The sequence below is a fragment of the Triturus cristatus genome, chromosome 3_2, assembly GCF_964204655.1.
Source record: "Triturus cristatus chromosome 3_2, aTriCri1.1, whole genome shotgun sequence".
NCBI lineage: Eukaryota > Metazoa > Chordata > Amphibia > Caudata > Salamandridae > Triturus > Triturus cristatus.
This window is the reverse complement of record NC_140584.1, coordinates 98468648-98489273: the sequence shown is the minus strand read 5'-3', so window position 1 is coordinate 98489273 and position 20626 is coordinate 98468648. Positions and strand designations below refer to the sequence as shown.

General features: G+C 41.9%; 1 protein-coding gene across 1 annotated transcript in view; it reads right to left on the bottom strand.

Annotated features, from left to right (window-relative positions):
- The window catches only part of SLC49A4 (solute carrier family 49 member 4), a 285208-nt gene that overhangs the window by 34924 nt on the left and 229658 nt on the right, over positions 1–20626 (bottom strand). The window contains exon 7 of the mRNA XM_085647320.1: positions 14501–14628. Within this exon, the coding sequence (XP_085503446.1) occupies positions 14501–14628 (128 nt within the window). The remainder of the gene's footprint in view (positions 1–14500; positions 14629–20626) is intronic.

Here is a 20626-nt window from a genome sequence, read left to right as displayed (position 1 = left end):
TCCCACTCGGGGTGACAAATCAAAAACAACAGTTGATGGACAGAATGAAGAACAATGTCATACATTCACCCCAGTACAGAGATCTGGGCTTAAATCCATAGTTTTTTTGCTCACCTTGCCACTCCAGTTTGAACCTAGCCATATGCAAACCAGTCTTGACCCTGTGCCTCATGGGAACAGTCCCGCCCGAACTGCCAAGCCAGGACCTCCCTGGACTGACAACAAGCATCCTAGGACTGGTTTCGGGGTTTCACCCCTCTTCAGCCAGGATAGCTTGATTCCAGTGGCATGGAGAGCATGGGATTGGTGGCCCGCTCCCTTCCAGAGACTTATGGGTGATACAGAAGGCTTTAAAGTTAATTATCTCCTGAACCAGGAGCCAGTGTAGAGAGTGCAGCGCGGGCCTTGCAGAACAGCGATTTGACATCCCCATAAGCATCCTTGCCGCACAGTTTTGTACACTCTGCAGTTTCGCAATTACCAAGATCGGGCCACCTAAATATAAGGCATTGCCATGGTCTATTCTAGATAGAATGAGTGCCTGAATCATCAGCTTTTTGGCTTGAAAGGGAAGTAGGGGGAAGCACTTTGCGGAGCATTCTGAGCAGGCCATAGCAGGAAGCAACGGCCTTCCTCGCATGAGCTTTAAAGCTGAGGTCCTGATCAAGCCAAATGCCCAGACTTTTTAACTCAGTCTTAGGGGTCGGAACCGGGCCAATACAAGCTGGCCACATTGTGCTTGCTTTGAAACTTAGAGGGTTGCCAAGAACCATGAGCTCAGTCTGGTGGCCATTTAGTTTTAGATGCAACTGACTCATCCAATTGGCAACTTCCTCAAGACAGGAATGGAGGCCATTGGACGTCTGGTCAGGATGGTTCAAAGCTACGACCAGTTGGTTGTCATCGGCGTATGCTACTCTATGGATCCCAAAGGAGGATACAATATCCGTCGACGGAGCCATATAGACGTTAAAAAGAGTTGGGATTAACGATGAACCCTGGGGAACTCCACGCTGTTAGGTTTTGAGATGGCGTCGCCATCGAATACCTGGAAGAATCTTTCCTCTAGAAAAGATTGCAGCCATAATAAGGCTGAACCAGTAACCCCTATACTCCTAATACGGTGAACCAAAATACGATGGTTCACTGTATCGAAGGCTGCGCTCAGGTCAAGGAGGATTATAGCTGACCACCTTCCTGAATCAAGAATCTTTCTAGATTCTTCAACCACCACTAGCAAGGCGGTTTCAGTACCTTGGCACGGGTGAAAGCCCATTTGAGAGGGGTGGAGAAGATCATGGGATTCACGGAATGAGGAGAGCGTGTGATTGACATATTTCTCCGCAATCTTACTGATTCCGGGAAGGAGCGAAATGGGGCGATAGTTGCCCAAGTCAACAGGGTCCAGGTTGGGTTTTTTCAACAGTGCTTTTACCATTGCCCTTTTCCACTTAGGGGGAACCGTACCCGTGGAGAGTGAGGCATTGATCAGATTAGTGATAGTAGGGGCAACTCTCACCGCCACCAATTTCATGATATTGAGTGAAGCTGGGTCTATTGGTGATATTATGCACACTGGGGATATCGGGCGACCAAACATTATCCCAACACATGCAACTTTTCTGTAACATAGCACTTATCACAGCAAGAAGAGACATCACTCGTAAGTGGGGTGGCAGGGACTTACCCTCCATATCGCAATGGGTGGCAGTAATGGACTGGTGTATGCAGGCAGAATGCACGATATATAAAAGCAGGAGGTGCCATAGAAAAATGGAAAACATATGGGGATGGTGGCGGGAATACAAGACCCTTGGAGGCTAGCCCAAGAAACACTATAATTTGCTATAAGGTCCACTGCCTGTGCGGTGCTAAGCACTGGGTGCTGTATGATGTCAATGTCAGATGTTTTCTCTTTACTTTGTTTTTTTGTGAAATTAAAACAATAAAAATAAAATGTTTGCTAAAATTGCATTGTTTTAGTGACAAATTATCTCATGTGGGTTCCTCTTCGCAAACATGGTGCAAAGTGTTCTATTGTAAAATGAAATTGCACATCTTCCAGTGAGGTGATAAGTTTCAAGGGATATTTTATTACTGTGGCCACGCTGACCTTGGGGTATAGGTTTTATGCGTTTCTGTGCATTTTGTGTATTGTTTGCAAACACCAAAAATGTGTGGAAGGAAGTGAAACTCCATATGGTACAATGACGTGTTCTATGTGTCACAGGAGCTGTGTATGTGTGTGTGTGGTGTGTTTAAAGTCAAGTGAGTGCTGTGCTGGGAGAGTTTGCAAACTTGTAAAAGGTGCCAAATGAATACAGATTGTGTCCTCCGCTGTGTGAGTGTGTATTTGGAGTGTGTAGTAGGGAGTATATGTGTAGTTTGGAGTATTTAGTAAATCTTGCACGACTGGTTGAGTATCTGTATCCAGAAGTCTGTGAGTATGTGGAAGTATGTTTAATCAGGCGTGTGTGTCTAACTGGGAGTCTTTGCAATTGTTTTAGAGGGTGTTATTTGACACAGTGTTCTCAAAATGATACAGTGCCATGGTGTACCGTACCTGAGCAACGTTCTGTCCATGTGATGTCCACTGTTGGCAAACAATTGTCAGTGCAGCCAAAGTTTGAAAAGCAACCTGGCGGCTCATGTTTTTCCTTACACCTCCAAAATGAATGAACTCATTTTCACCAAATTACCAAAAGGCCATTGCGCTACAAAAATGTGTTGATCATCAGTTCAGCTGTTTCTGAATTGCACACACATAAATATGTCCTAATGGAACTCTCATTCGGCCATGGGTGAGTGAAAAACAAGTACAGGACTCCCTTACAACTTTTGAACCAGTTGATTCATCTGCACCAAATTTGGAATGCTCTTAAATGTCCCCCAAAAGGTTTTGTTCTCCAGGTTTGGTACAAAATGATCAAGAGAGAAGGGGGCAAAGTTATCAAAGATCAAAAATCCTGATATTCAATGGCATGGGTGTCAACCTTAAATTCACAGGTCTGAATACATATCATAAATTACATCAAGAGGCACTAGACTCCTGATAGGGTTAAACCACCCACACATGAATTTAAACAATCCATGCACACTGCAGGACATGGATGACACTTGATCCGCTGGTTGAACAGGGGGCAGAGGATACACAATCTCTCTAATCGCGTTGAGGTCCCGATTGGACGAGGATACAGCCAGGCACTTCCTGATAAAGAATGGGCTTCACTGCTCGAACACCCCAAGAAAATTTCTCAGGATTCCAGATTTAAATTCATTCAGTTCTCAATTTTGCACCACACATACCTCACACCACAACACACTACATGCCAGAACCTGATCAGCTGCATGTGCTATGGGCCTGCCCTGCACTATCCACTTACTGGACACAGATCAGCCCTGCGTTGCGGGAACCGACTGGGAGAAATACATGGAAGTTAGCTGAGAGTTGTATTTTGGGCCTCTTTATACCCCCCAAGGTTACTAAGGTGATGGTGCGATTCGCCGACGTGGTGCTTTTCCTGGCTAAACAGCTTCTAACTAAAAGATGAATATTAGCGACAGACCCAACAGTATCCCACTGGCGACAAGAAGTAGAAAGGTGGAGCTCGGCAGAAAGTGGCACCCTCTGTTGCGAAGAATACAGAGGGTTAAGGAAATGGCCAATAGCACTGGAATGGGATGGGCTATTAGAATCCTTTTTACATCACAAGATACTCCTGACCACTAAATCCCCACACTAATAAGTACCAAGCATGATATTCCATATATGGACCATCAGGGTGATGTTGTCCCTATTGCCCCTTGATGTGAACGACGAATAATTAATTATGTGCTACGCTATGAAAATGTAAACGGTCTGTTTTGGAGTCTCTATGTACCTGGTCACTCCTTGGTTAATTGTATAACCTGTTTTATGTGAAAGTCTACTGCCTGTCATGTAGCAACAAGTACTGACTAAATGGGTCAATGTCAAGCTAATGGGGGAAGGGGGTAGTTTAAGTCTTACGATGTTGATATGCAACGTACGTTCCCACTCTGCATGTCTCCTACAATGTTGTGATATCTATTTAATGTACTGCCATGACCATATACTTATTGTTATACTGAGAATATGACCAGGTGAGGCATTGTGACTGTAGAGTGAACGGATGGATAAATGATGACATAGAATATGTCGTGAGTGATGTAATATGGAAGGTAATTTGTAGTACATGGCGCAAGTTATAGTTACTTTAGGGAATGAGTTACTACACAGTGACACGGAGGATGATCCAAGGACTGGTCCAGAGTCTGCTGTGCACAGTTAGTTCAGTGTCCAGAGCATTGGCGCAGGGCCTGGTTAAAAGCCAGGCCGTGAGCTGATAGCCTGCTGCACAAGGCCAAAGGCCATTTGAAGCCAGTTTGATGTGCAGGTGCTGGTTGCCACAGGGGCTGGTGCAGGGAAGTTGACTAAAAAGATAGCTGAAAATAGTGAAATATAAAAGTATGGATGAGTACTGAAAGTAGTACTTCATCAAAAATAATTCACATTGCGCTTGGTAAAGAGCTCATGAACCATGGGCCAGGCACTGCAGCAAATTCACTGTAGCTATCAGTTAAAACAAAATTGTCGCCAAAAATTGTCCAGTCCTGGTTAGAAGCATAACTCACACCCGCTATGCCCTACTGACATCTAAAATAACATCACGGATAAGACATAACAATGTCATTATCTGTGACAACTCTGTTTTGGACTCTTGTTAATTCAGATATTGGTTCCATGATGACAAATAATTTTGTAATGGCACAGTTTAGTTTTTACTCTCCCACACCACCCACTAGCGCTACAATATGTGCAAACCTTGTGGCTGAAATACTCAACATCCATCCTCCAAACTGCATTATAAGTGTAGTCATTAGCCTTCACGAACATCTTCCAGTGAGCAGAAGACTGCACACCAACTGGCATAACCTTCAGACACAATTAATACGTTTTACTCTGTATCGCCTCCAGGTCACACTACCTGCAGACCTAGTCTACATTCCACTCCATGTGTTGCTTTTTTGTGAACATTTAGGATTAGTTTTATTCAACAAACCAGAGAATAATACAATTATCCAGCGAAAAACACTTAAACACTGCCTCTGCCTAGCACACAAGGACAAGTTTGAAGTAGCCACTTAAAGATTTGCTGCGAAGTTTTAGAAGTAATTTGCAGATACAAACAAGTGCATGGACATTAAAAAAAATAGAGGGACTTTCCAATCGCTTCAGTAGAAACTTTGACCATTCTTTCACAAAAAAGTGTTTTTACTTTTGGAAAAACCTCGAATACACCCAGTCAGTTTAAAACAATCAGCAAATTCTGCAATATGACGTTGTGCTGTACAAAACATTTGACATATTTATCTGTTGCTCTCCATATCAAAATTGTAGCAAACCCTTTTTTTTCAGGAAAAGGAAACGCTGAAATGCTAAATAGTGGAACAGTAAAGCAATCTTTGCAAATTAGGTCGCAGAACATTTCGCTGTACGGGAAATATAAATATGACTCATTTCCGTTAGGGACCAGTGATTCTCAATTTACAGACTAGACTAACGACCCGCATACATTTTGCAGATCTATTAATTACTGCATTTATATTTTTAATGGCGAGCAATAAACTACGAAGATTGTTGGATTACGATTCTCAGTGCAATTATTAAACAAATCTGAGAATATTATCGGCTTTTACAAAAACAACATTTCATGCACAATAATTTTACATTAGGCGATGGGCTTCAGTTAATCAAAAAGCCAAGACCACAAACGCAGCAAGTTCATGTTTGTTGCAAAACGTAGGTTTGGGATCAGTTGAAGATATTTTTTCTTTTCATGGGAGGACGAAGAGAGGTTGTTCTCAGTAGGAGTAGACCTGACTATGGGAGGACTGGCGCAGTAAGCCAAAGTGAACAGTCCAAATGATCACGTTGGACCCAAAGAAAAAGTGCGTTAAAAAATATTGATTGATAAGCAAGGGTGAACTTCGCCATTGAGTTGTATTATGGCGGATGAAGGGATATCATTAAAGATGCCTGATCTAACCTGGCAAGTTTTCTTTCAAAACAATTCTTTATTAGATTCGGCTTCTGTCCTATTTCAACCAAAATACCGGATATTTACATTCATGGTTAATTTGCGAAGTGAACGCCATAACACTGGGGCATGTATACATATTGGTAAGAACAAGTTCACGTCCATTTGCAAGTTACCAGGGACAGTAAAGGAGGAAGGGTGAAGTGGATAAGCTGAACATTTTAATTTATAATTTATTTCCACACAAAGAGCGAAAAGTAGTGTCCTAGCTACAGGTCATTTAATAGTTTAAATGTAGTAACAACAGCACGGGAACGGTCCTAATGAGCTGGTTGGTAAAGAGGAAAACCTACCCAACAGATAGCAGTGCACCATCACATCAGTGGATCAACCCTACATAAGCAAACTGGGAAGCATTCTGGCTCTAAGTAGTTAAAGGTGCTCACTACAATTTTTCTATCCATCTAACATCACCGGGGTTTCAGAATCTTTCCGACACTAATCAAAATGTACTGCCTATAGGTTCAGATACATCCATATTAGCGGAGGCGTGGCTTTGAGGAATTAATCTATCTTTACGGCTCCCTCGCGGAGAGTATATCAGTTTGGTTCAATATATCAGTGTAAGACTGCCTTTCAAGACATGTGGCACGTGATGTGTGCTTTACAGACAGACATTTTTTTTTTTTAAACATGGGCTGCAAACAGTGATCATCTGCACCACAGCTCTAATTTATGCCAAAACCCCGATGAAGCACTATTATGGGAGGAGGGTTGCCCTTTAAAAGACTTTAGTATTGCAAAAAATGTTAAATCACTACATTAAGTCCTGTGGTTTAATAAGCATTTAAGTTTGCTACTACTACTGAATGAATACACAAGGACAAAAGCTGTCACACGAGTAATCAAATTAAGATTTCACATTGAATGAAGAATGCAAGTGTTTAAAAAGAGTCTCCCTAAAGACACTTGCTGTCACCACAGCCAGGACACTTATTTGCTTGGTGTTTACATCAAAAGAGATCAGCAATAACAGAGACTCTTTACTAACACAATGCACAGCAAAACGTTACTTTCTGTTCATAAATCAGAAATTGGAGCACCTGAAAATAAATGTAAAACCATAAAACAAACAGACCGAAAATTGCTGGAAGTGGATATGGTAAAAATTCAGTATCCTTAGGGACTGTTGATGCCTGGAGCGCTCATTGCATTTCAAAGAAAACTAGTCACAGTCAAAAGACTTTTTCTGAGACAACAACACTACCATTACCAAGTGGCTGTTTTCAAGAGGTACATTTATAGCAGACTGGATAGCAGCAGTGATGTTTGGTCTTAAAACTTAAATAGTCCATAGAAATAGAAGGTCATTGGCTTCCTACCTTAGAGATTGACAAAATCAATTTTTACTAGCTAATTTCGATTTATCCCTCCTCTGTTATTTTTAAGCATTAGCTGACTGGGGAAGAGGAGTTGGCCTAACAGCTAGGGCGGTCAACCTCGAATCTGGGGAACTGGGTTTGAGTGTCGGCTGGTGCTATGTAAAGCGCTCTGATACCAGATACCTGCGGGTCAAGTTTGCGCTATATAAAACTCTGTAAAATAAAAATAAAAAAGACTGGAGGTCTCGCATTGCTTTATTTCAGGTATTGTACTGTATTGAAATTGCATTTATATAGCATTTACTAACCCTGATGAGGTGTCAAATCGCTTTTCAGCAAGTAGCATGCTTCTGCGGAACCCAAAAAGGGTTAATGGTGGATTATTATAGTGAAATTTGAGTTAATTTGAGGGTGGACATGTGAGTCTGTTAGTTAGATTGAAAAGGATGATGGGAGCTAGAAGAGGGAAGAGACTAGAAGGTGTTTATTGAGAGATCAAATTAGTAGGATGAGGTTTGGAATGAGTATATTGAGAGTTGGAGGAGGGAAGAATCTCTAGAAATGGATTAGGGAAATAACTGTAGTAAAATGAGTTTGGGATGAGTAAAAGGAGGGAAAGGTGAGGGAAGAACTTAGAAGGGTTGGTGGGAGATCATATTGTCAAAATGAGGGTTGGGGTGATCCTAGAAGAGGGAAGAGTCTAGAAAGGGATTATTTTGGAGATCATAGTTGAAGAATGAAATTTGGGGTGAGTCAGAGTGTAGGTAGAGGATATATATAGAGAGGTATAGGGTGAAATACAGGGTATTTCATTGGAAAGAGTCAGTTGTTTTTGGTTTTATTTACAGAAGTAGTAAAGTAATAAATATATAGATACATAAGTACATATTATACATATCTCTGTTTGGTGGTAATACATTTCATAGTTTGGCTGCATGAAAGAGAAAAGCGTGCCACTTAGGTTTTATTTCTTGTATGGTGGGATTTTGAGGCGAGGTGCCAATCTGGAGCGGAGGTTCCTTTGTTGAATGTATTTGGTGTTTTTTTCCTGATGAAATGCGGCCCTGTTCCATGTATTGCTTTGTGGGTGATGCAAAGTAGCTTGAATGTGGATCTTCTGGCAACCGGTAACCAATGTAGGGCCCTCAAGGCAGGGGAGATGTGGGCTTGTGGCTTTACATGTAGGAGTAGTCTGGCAGCACAGTTCTGAATCTGTTGTAGTCTTTTCATAGTTGATAAAGATGATCCGTCGTACAGGCCATTGGCGTAATCAAGTTAGACAGTACAAGAGAGATAGTGGCTTGGACCTTGTGTGGAAATCCCAGGTGGGGGAAGATGCGTTGCACTATTACGCTGTTACAACACAGTATTTAGTTGCATACATTTTTGATGCACTTTAGGACTCTTTGGGTCTTTAAGAGATGCTTGGCTTTTCTCAACTTTCTTGTGCAGCATCCTTATTTACATCTCTTTTAGCAGAGAAGTTCCCATCTTAAAAAGTATGTTTTTTAGGAGCCAAGTAATCCATTTGTACATAATTTAAGAAACATAACTTTAAAAGAAAACATAGAAATTTGTAATACAACTTAAAAGTCGCAGGTTGATCAAAAAGAAAAGGTTAATGCTTTCGAATCACTTGATGAGCCATCTACAACAGCCGTAGGCTTCCGGGGAGGCGGGTGGGAGCATATGAATCTACAACACTACATGCCACGTGCAGATGCTTACAGTTGTAAGTAACATTCTTCATTCATGGCATCTGCAGCTGTAGATACACCAGCTCTGCATAGACTGTAAAGCAGTTCTCCCCTAAGCGGTGGCTAGCAGGAGGATGTTTCAGACAACAGGAAAAGAGTATGATGTACAACTTGACCAACTTTGGCTTGTTGGTGTGCTAGAACATCCATACAATAGTGTTTAGTAAAAGTGTGTGGGGTGGACCATGTAGCTGCCTTGAAGATGTCAGCTGTCGAGATATTACCTAAAAAGGCCATAAAGGCCTCTTTTTTACTAGTAGAATAGGGTCTTGCAGGGACAGGCAAATACCCTTTGACTTTGGCGTAACAGGTTTGAATACATTTAACCAACAACCATGCTATACCGGCTTTGGAGAGAGCACGGCCCTTGTGTGGCTTGGAGAAGGAGATAAAAAGCTGTTGTGTTTTACAGAATGGCTTTGTCCTTTCCAAATAGTACGAGTGCTCTTCTGAGATCGAGTATATGGAAAGCCCTCTCTAGTACTGGGTTGTGGGAGGGGAAGAACATTGGAAGTTCTATGGCTTGGTTAAGGTAGAAAGAGGAGGCCAACTTGGGGTGGAATTTACGGTTGGTTCAAAGGACCACCCTATCTCTTTGGACTTGGAAGAAAGGCTCTATTTTATATTGTTATATACAAATGAACTTTTAATGAGAGTTAGCTATCGGTATCTGTTAACAAGCATTGGGACATTTTGTTATTGCTTTCTGCACTACACACTTCCCTTTTGGTGCTAAACGGCTAATTGAGATATATTGTCATCAACCTGAAATGCTGTTTTGGAATTGTCACTTATCTTGTACTGTTTGATTTTATAATGTGTATTCAACTTTTAATCTTTAATTTTATTAAGTACCAATATGATGTTTGTATGTTACGGTTTTAATTAACTGTATAATAAAAGAAAGTGGCTCTTCCTGGGCTAGAGCCTGAAGCTCACTGACAAACCTGAGGAGAAGTGAAAGCTGCTAGAAAGGTTACTTTCTATGAAAGACACTGCAAGGTAAAAGTGTGTAGTGGCACAAGTGGAGAGCCAATAAGTCTTTTAAGGACAACATTAATGTTCCACACCAGAGCTGGGGTGTTGTAGGTGGGATGACTAATTTAAGTCCCTAATGAAGGCTTTAATGACAGGAACTCTGAACAGTGAGGTGTGTCCCCTGTTCTAAAGGATGGTGGCCACTGCAGTCAAGTGAAGACTGATAGAAATGTAGGCGAGGCCTGAGTTACGAAGTTGAAGCAGATAGCAGGTGTCCTGCAAGGCTGCATGTAAAGGGTCAATGTGCCTGGGGAGACAGTAGTGCACAAACCCTTTCCATTTGGCAGCATAGCATGCTCGAGTAGTGTGCCTACATGCCTTCTTAAGAATGCCCATGCAAACTGAAGGTTAAGGTAACCAAACTCTAGGACCTCAGGAGCCACATTGAAAGATTGCATGGCTTGGGGTCAGGTTACTGAATTGTTCTGTGGGTCTGTGTGAGAGGGTCTGGCCAGTTGGGAAGTCTCTTGTTTGGGACTACTGAGAGGTTGAGGTGGGTGGTAAACCAGGGCTGCCTGACCCAAGTGGGAGTCACCAGGATGAGGGTGAGGGACGTTTGCGAGAGGCTCTGCGTCATGAACAAAAGGAGCAGGAGAGTCCTGAACCCTGGGTGTTTCTGTTGCTGCCAGCAGACGGAGGAGAGGTGTGCGGTGGCGGGAGAGGCTAGCGGCGGATGTAAAGGTAAGTTTATTTATTTATATATTTCACCCGCCACCCCAGTTCAGAGGCAGCCACCACTGCATTTAACTTGTCCTGTTAATTTGCATTTGACCTGCCAATTGAGAACCTACAACATAAAACAAACTACTGAAACATTTTTTATTTAGAAGCTTAAAGACATCGTTAGCCAAGAATCACAGAGAAACTCTAAGCAGGCCAAAGCAATATAACTTGATTTTGGTACCAACAAATAATATTAAGCTAGGTCACTTAACACTTTTCTTTGTCAAATATTTTCCTTGTCATCTTCCTTCTTATATCTCTTCCTGCTCTATTCCTCTTTTCTCATTTCCTTCTCTGTTTCCCCTTATCCTTCACTGATCTGCTCTTTTCCTCGACCTCTCTTACTCTTCACTAAATTGGTTTGTATTCCGTAATCCTCATTTCTGCATTCTTGTGGCAGACAATAATGTGAACAATACTTTAAATATACTTACAGGTGCCTTGGGATCTGCCATTACTCATGATTGTAATTCTTTAATTCCCTGCTCCTGACTGATGGCTCTCCTCCCTACTTTTGTGTTTGTTCTGCGCTAGGAGCATTCAGGTTTCACTGCACTTTTTAATTGGTTGAGTGTATCCTTCCACTGATGACTTTAGGGAATCAGTTTTCTTTTTACATGTATCTTTAGCCCATGCGATTTACTGCTCAATAAGACAGCATATCCTGCTTCTCTTCCTCTTTCCCACTGCCCAACTCCCCAGTCATCCTTGTCATCTTCAGTATTTCCAACACACATATTGTCTCCAGATCTATTTTCTCTTCTTCTTCTGCCACCTCTCCAACTGATGACACTGAGAACTGTGGCTACTCAGTGTCTCTCTCGTCCCTTTCCTCCCATGTTCTGTTACCCACATGATTGGCACAGTACCTGCCACCTTGAAAATATACAAAATAACATTCCAAGATGGCTGGACGCTGCTAACATGCCAATGCAGAAGACTCAATTCTATATGCACTGGCAAACAGTCAACAGTGCAGGAAGTCAAGTTGAAATCACCACTACTGGTATTGCCAATTTATGCAATGCAATTCTAAAGTACTGCAAAAAACCAATGCTGGCAGCGAACAAGCATTGGCAAATCAAGACAATTTAACTTTGTCTACTTGTTTTCTCTCTGCTGCGCCTTTTATTTGGAATTTAACTCATTTTCATGTAACTTGAATTTAATTTAATTGTTAACAGATATTCCAAGATAATCGTTGGATTCCATAAATCTTATCTCATCTAATTTTTTAAAATATACGAAGACAAAACATTTTTCTCAGAATCTGGTTCCCCTGGATCAGAACCTGAAGAAGATGTGACAAAATAACAAATGCTTTTGCTTCTAGATTCCAAACTAGTCCCACAAAGCCATTGCATTCTTGGTGTGACAGCTTACATTTAGTGTGATTCTATCCATTAACTCCAGAAGCATTACAATTACTCTGTCAAACATATCGGCAAGTTACTGCAGTAATGAACAGGACACTGAAGAAGGTATATTGGCTGTATTCAAGCTCAGTCGTGTCCACATAATTTAGAATTGCATACTTAAATATTGTGCTTGCATTTTTAATAACTGTTTTGTTCACTCAATGATGAGACCTGTTTCCAGACGCAGACTCCTTGTTTCTGGTGCATATTGACTCATGCTTGTCCTCCTAGATGAGATCAAACGATGTATGCCTGAGAATGCGTGTTTTACCACGTAGGTAGAACATGGACTTATCGTGAAAGTTGTACTGCTACTCATGGGGTGGGGCCAGGAGTCTTCTCTTAAAATGGTGCAGGCATGCTAAATATGATGGAAAGGTGAACATAGCTACCCGCTGCAGTAACAAACCATCAATTCAAGCATTTGAATCACATTTATGTAAATGCTGTTGTATAGCAATCACCAAACCAACCAAGTAAAGTGAAACGCTTCTACATTAATCTAGCATAAAGTAGAAATTATCCCATGAGGCGGGTTTGGTGTAGCAAACAACCATCTTGGAACAGCTAAAAGGGGTCACATCAAAAACTAGTGCCACTACAAGGGGTGCTGAGGAACAACTGGGAGAGGCAAGGCAAAAAAACTGGGTCTTTTGTTATTTTTGAAAAGCAAACCCCTAGTGGTCTGAGAAAATTAGCTTTCCTTGGGATTCCAAAGAAGGGAGGGCGTAGAGAGGTATTAACCTCCAACACAGGTTTTCAGATGAGTAAAATGTAACTCTCGGAGGGCCAAATGCCAGGGGACACCTCTTGACTGTTTTGAATATGATACTCTAATGATGTACAGAATTCCTTATGGAGTCATTCACTGGTCATAGCTGCAGTCATTATGCACTCCCTACTGACCACTAGGGAACCCAGAAATTCTTGAATATGCTACTTCCGGAGTCTCTTGTATTCACAAAGCAGAGATGAGCAGTGCACTCTACACCTTCACCTCTTGCAGGAAACTGCAACAGAGAAGAGAGAATGTTTAAAACCCCTATAAATGTGGTGGAAAAACCAGTAATTCAGTTTACCTTGGAAGGCCAGCACTGGGAGTATGCTTCAAAAGCCCATCTTCGAGGGACCAAAGAGGAGCCAAGTGTGTGTAAAAATGAGGGTACCATTGTCAGAGACCGACAAACAATAAACCTAAAATTTAGAATAAGGTGTAGGGAATTTTATCATACTCAGAGCGCCCAGTTCGAGAAGTTGCGTGCTTCCCCTGATCTGAGGTCCCATTGAAGCTATGTGTGATGGGAAGAAGACCATCAGGACTAATTACATTCCAACACGTCGTCACACCATGGCTCTCCACCCACTGTATATTTTTGTCTTTCAAAATCAATATCCTGGATTCTGCAGCAAGGAAAGAAACAGCTCCCTGTTTCAGGGTGTCTGTGCAGTCTTGTGAGAATTTCGGGTCGGGGAATCCAGAGCTGTCATAATTCACAGTATGGAATCTTCACGGGGAAGAGAGTGCCCCTCGTCCATCTAGAACTTACGAGTGCTCAAAGACCAATGGGGGAGAGCACAGAGACACAACTAGGTCCTCATACGGGTCATGCTGGAACAGAGCCATTTGTGTTGACTTCATTGGTCTGGGGAGTCTATTGCATATTGCAGAAGTGAAAGCAATTCCACTGTTACCCTGAAAATGTTATTAAAAAACGTTACCCAGAAAACCGGCCCTGGTGTGACCACTAAGATGCCCCCATGAACATTGTTCAAAGGGTGAGGTTTCACTTTCTTTGCTGTGCTGTTGACATTAAGTTCTAAACACCAGTGGTCCAAAACACAAGTGTGTTGAAACACACTACAAAATAACTATGACATAGCTAGCAGGGTAAGACCACCCACCAAAGAAGAGGGGGGCACTAGTAACTAACTAGTCAGATTAGTCCTTGTGAATGGTCAGTAATATTATTTTCTTTAAAAACATGCAGTTGTTTTGACCTGTATTTCAACAAAATACAAACCTATGCTTCCAAGTACATCCCATAGCACTTATTCAGAAGAGAAATTCAATACTTCAGTTGCATACAACAACATCTGAACATGAAAGCTCTATTTCTGCGTACCTGATGTTAGAGGAAGGTGGGTGACATTACTCAATGAGGTCAGAGTGAACCAAGTGGCAGACAGAGTTGCACCAGAAAACAGTAACACTAGGATGAGCTTCAGCATGCCCCGGATATAATCTGCAAATCTGAAATAGAGAGGAAAAGATGAGAAACACAGTGCCATAAACATCTTAGAGAAAATATGCAATTTGCAATTGCTAGGCACCGTCCATGAGCCAAAGGAACCTTAGTTGGTGCTTGCCTCAGGGTCCTAGTCGCAAATTTAACTGAAATATCTTTATACCAGATAATGGAAAAGAAGCTGACATCACCTATGAACGTCAAAATATAGTAGACTTTATTCAAGCATTGCCTTTATTTTTAGGCGTGGCATGTAATTGTGCTTACACCATTAATGGGAATGAGGTTTTAGGTGTAATGGCACTTGTGCCATTCATGGTGAACTTAACATATTTAAAATATACTCTCTACATACAAGAAGGAGCTTTATGTCCACCTCCTTCATGCTATTGGTGTCTTTGAATTCAGAGCCTTCTACCACTGGCTTGAGACACTGCCCCCCCCCCATCCACCCCACAGGCTGTTTCGATGTCCCCATCCAACTCCATTGGACTGCACGAGGGATTATTTTATATGTGAAAAACATTCAACCCTATCACATCTAATTATTTTTTTTTATAAATAGTTTATATGCAGATAACAGTTAGCCTTATTCGGACACTACAGCCGAACTGATATGTCAGTAAAGCATCCGCAGATGTAAGCTTTTTACTTTTTCAAATTTACTCTGAAACGTATGAACTGTATGTATGTGTACTGTGTGTATGATTTGCAGGAAAAAACTCCTAGCACAGACTATGGTTTAGTGCAAACTATTTTCTGGTGCATTGTAAGCAAATCACCTGTTTGGTAGGCAGAGAGAAAACTGTTATGTTTTACACGAGATGAGCCTAGTAGGCCTATTCTTTACAAAAGGGCAGGTAGTTTCTAAAGAACCAGCTTTAGCAAACAATATATCTGTTCGAGCAGCACTGTCTCATCTCCTGTGTCATATGCATGCAGGAGAGGTAATGAAAGCTGAGAAACAGATGCAGCGTGCTGCCCTCGGCACTAGAAAAGCATAATGGCAGCCGGGCGAGAAGGCATGTTTCCCTTCCAAATTGACAAATCCTGCTCCTAACCTAATTCTCTTTACAACAATGTACCTTTTAGCTAGATAGTAATTTTTGAAGTTCAGTTTTAAAGACAAGTTTTGTGTCGTAGTAAAGAAAATGCACCGAAGCTTGAAGTCATTAAAACTGTTCTGCTAAGAGTAGTTTTGTTCTGAGGTTGGCATAACAAAGCGAGAACTGCACAAACTAGTGAAGTCGGATTTTTTACTTATGCTTACTGTATCTAGTTTTCTAGTTGTCTGACAATTATTATGAAACAAAAGTTTGGAAGATGCCAGTGTTTTTCCAGCACATAACATTTAAAAGGTTTGCAAATGAATAGTACAAATATTTAAAAAATATATCAAGAATTACAAAAGCACATTTGTTTGTAATTGAGAAGTGTGATGCGAACAAAGATTTAAATAGGAGCAAAACAAATCAGAACGCTTTACTTTGTTGATGTGCAAATGCCAAATATTTACAATAACTCGATTTGCAAAAATTATTGTTTGAACACTATATAGTTTTATCAGTAAAACAGCATGTCAGTGGGGCATTGTTTCCATTTCAATGTAAAATCTGCTGATTGCAGATGACAGTGTGCTATCACTTCATGCTTTAGCTATGTATTTTTTTCAAGTGATAGGAGAAACATGCCTGCTCCTGCCCTCGGGCATCATGTGTAGGTTTGTATTATACATGGAGCAAAAAGTTATTCTATTAAATCAAACTCGTAAAGCAGACATGCTGAACTTGCATATTTGAAGGGTATCTCATATGTGATAATGAAGGAAATGGCGGCTTAGTGAATTAAAATATTTGCCCAGGATCACATAATCTCAAACGAATGTATGGGTCAAGAGCATTACAATTAGGTCGAGTAGATTATTTAAGTCACTAGACCTGCATGTTTAGTGACATTTTTATGATGTTCTGAGGCCTAACTAGTAACATATAATTTAAAGGCCCTGGGTTTACTTTGTAGAATGAATGAATGAAGGAACATTTCTAAAGCGTGTGGTTACCCAGGGGCATCCCAGCGCTACGACGCCATGTGAACTGTGAGGAGATTAATAAAAGAGAAAGGTTTTCAGAAGTTTTTTGAACTTGAGGTAGTCAAGTTCGGAACGTATGTGGAGGGGAATACTGTTCCAGAGTCTGGATGCATTGTATGTGAACAGTCGGCCTCCACTATGTGCACGTTTAATCTTGGGGACTAAGATCAAACCTTTATTCTCAGACCTAAGGTCTCTGTTAGGTACATAAGGTTGGATCCAGGGGCGGATCAAAGGTGGGCCCTTTCCTGACACTGACTTATAGCTGATACACAGAGCCTTTAATCGAATTCTTTCCTGGACAGGGAGCCAATGCAAGGTAGCGAGGCGGGCCCTGCAGAGGATCGTTTGGAAAAGTTCAGTAGCATACGGGCCACACAGTTCTGTACTATTTGAAGTTTTTTGATGGTAGCCTGGGGTGCTCCCAGGTACATGGCATTGGCATAATCGAGTCGTGAGAATACGAGGGCCTGTACCAGCAGCCGTCTAGCAGCAAAAGGGAGCAGGGGGAGTAACTTTCGAAACATTCTTAGTAAGCCACAACAACTCGCAGCCACTATACGCGATTGCTCTCTAAAATCGAGATTGCCATCAATCCAGACTCCTAGGCTCTTTATTAATTTTTTGGGGCGGGGGGGGGGGACCTAGGCAACTGGGCCACAGGTGATCTACATTTGGAGGAGCAGACTTCCCCAAAAGCAGGAGTTCGGTCTTAGATCCGTTAAGTTTCTATACTAGGTACTTATAGATAAGGTAAATATGCCAATTAGGGTATGCCAAATTCATGATGTTGAAAGAGGGGAGGACAGGCATTTTATCTCTCGTTATCAGGGGTAAAGTGCAGAGTTCTACAGCTATGAACAAATATAGGGTACAACAAAATGTGAAAAATCAAGGGTGTCCCAAGTGAAAGGGTACATTTCTAACATGTTTTATCTATGAGAAGCTCTCTGTTCAATATTTTAAAGAAACACACTCTGACCTCCTCCTTTAAAACATCTCCTTTTAAAGATCAAGGTCCTCCTAAGCAACCAGGGACTTCCTATAATACTACTACTAGTAATAATATTACCAATACACTGTTTTTATAAAGAGCCTCATACCACACCCTTGCTGCTTTAAAAAAAACAGATGTGACGATTATGTAGTCTTAGTACTCAATTTACCAACCTTCAGATAATGGAAGGCTGAATTGTACTTGAGAGGATTGGTAACTCATGACCTGGCTGTCACTGCTACATCTCAGCAGCCAACATTCAGGACATTGAGTGATCAATTCTACTGCTCAGCCAGGATAAATGCATTTGTGACATGTCTTGGCGTAACAACAATCCTTACCTCTGAAGAAAAAAAAATTTCAAGGTATTTCCAGAACTTCCAAATACAAAGTTCAAAGATTAAAACGTATGGTATTAATATTTCAAACTAATTTTCGAGTTCACTATATTCCAAACTGCATCTGAGCTCGGTATGTTCCAAAACTTCTCTACAGATGTAGAAATGTTCAGTCACCCTATATTCACACTATACAACAGTAATGGTGGTCTCACTGATGTTCCCTCACACAACTACCACAAGAAACTAAGTGTTCTTGATAACATAGACAACAAAACACAGCTCTAAAAACTATTGTTAGGGAGGTTGATGGTAACAAGAGCCTCCGTTTAGTTACACATTTTGCTGATAACTTTTGGAATAAAAAGCCTCAAAATAGACATGGGACCCTGCAGGAACCTACAAACTACACTTGTGATCATTCCATGTGAATCGAACATGCCTCCAATTTGGAACGACAATTTGTAGGCAACTGTATTCGTAAATTTGCATACAATCTAACACTAATTGGAGGCAGCTATTTTCACATCCACAGCATTTGAATACGCACTAATTTAATGTAATGCTTCCAACCCATAATGATCTGTAATTTCAATTAAAAAGAAAGGAAAGGAAAAAGGAGTTGGAGAAGAGGAAAAGGAAAGATGCACTTTTATATTGTATATGTCAATGGAAGCCAATTAGAGGGGCAGCAAAGACCGTTAGGAGTATCTAACCTGTGATTGTCCAATTCAAATGACAGCCAAAAAGAGTTCTGTGAATTACTAGTAAATAGCTTTGAGTTTATATAATCAAATCTACAAATAAGGCATGCTCACCAAGTGTGAGCAAAAGTGGACTAGTGATATTCCACTTGCATATTATGGACTTCATAACTATGGCCATTCGAAGACCTAATAATGCATTAAAAATTGACAAAGCCATCACCTATGGCTTTCTATATCTATTTTTATTAATCTATACCCTAGCTTCAATTGTGAAAATCTTTGCTGAGGAGCAGAACTAGAGTGTGCCTGGATGGGGGTAAGTGTGGGTTGGTTGCTTGGTTTGGGAACAGCATGTCCTCTTGATATGCCATAACAGTGGGTCAAGGTACCTACCAAGATTTGGGTTTTACCTTCAGGTCACAAGGCTCATCAAGTTTCAGTGTTCAAGCCTATAGAGTTAACGTATATTCTGCCTTGCTCAGTGAGTAGCAGTGCACAGGTTAAAAATGCGGCAGAAAAGTTCAATGACTCAATGTGCCCAATTCTGAGATCTGCTTCTTTTGTGCCCCGCAATATATTAAATAAAAGTAAACACAAGCATTGGCAATGCCAATAGGTCTGGTTTATGAATGTACTGTCAAACCAGGCCTAAAAATCCATGTGCATTTATCTGTGCTGCTGCCAGAAAAGAAATTCCTAAATTATCTAGTAATTACAATAGCATATGTATCCCTGAAGCTTCTACTTCAGGCAGCTGGATAAATAAACAAAATGATCACAGTTGTATGGAGGGCGAGCACTATTTTTGTGGAAGCACACAGTTTCTGCCCAATTAAAACATGCATGTATGGCTCAGAACATGTGGGCACCGCCACATCCCTTTCCCTGGTGATTTTCACATAATTATTGGGCGGCAGCTGCGTTGTCAAACCAGACCATAAAAGGGGATAACACTATGTTTCCAAACAGGGCTCCCCACAGTGCATAACATACAGCGAGTCCTACAGATATGTTTAATCAGAATGACCTTTGCAAGGAAACGACACTTCACAAGCAGCAGGGGCGAGTGCTTGTCTCATCAGACGTGCGGTCACAAAGAGGTAATATATATACCCTGACCCCCTAGACCTGTTCAGGGGGTCCCACACGGACCCAGAGGGCCAAAAAAAGCATTTAAAAAAAAAAAAAAAATTCAGTGGGATTCGCGGTGGATCCCACGCTTCATTTCCTTAAGGCCCCCGGGTGGGCCAGATCCCGGAGGCAATCACAAAATGTGAGGCGGAAGCCCATGCAGGCCCCGGGACCACCACCGCCCCGGGTCTACTTTTTGGAAATGCGAGGAAGGCCCAAGTGCCCCCCGCCCCTTCCGCTGCTCCGGGGACCGCCATCTCCCTAGGGCTATATTTACCAAAATTGCGTAGGGGGGCTCTAGCCCTGCCACGCAGCCCAGGGGACCACCACCTCCCCAGGGCTATGTTTAAAAATAATGTGTGAGGGGCTCCAGCCTCCCACACAGTCCCGGGGACCACCTCCTCCCCACGGCTAGTTTGCAAATGGGAGTGGGGGCCACGTGGCCCCCCGCCTGGAGCCATAAATGGCCCTGGGGACCACTACCCCCAAGGGCTGGCTTCAGCAATGTCCCGGGGTGGCCACCCCAGGAACATTGCAGTTTGCTATGGAATGGCGGGAGTACTGCTACCGCCATCCCATAGCAAACAAGTGCTCCACTTTGAACAAGTGGGAGCATTTTCTCTCGCTTGTGCAAAGTGGAGCACTTTGCTTTTTACCCCCAGGGAGTTGCAACTTAGCAGCTCCCTGGGAGTAAAAAGCAATGCCGGCTCCCGCAGGAGGTGGGAGCCGAGGGCCTTCAGG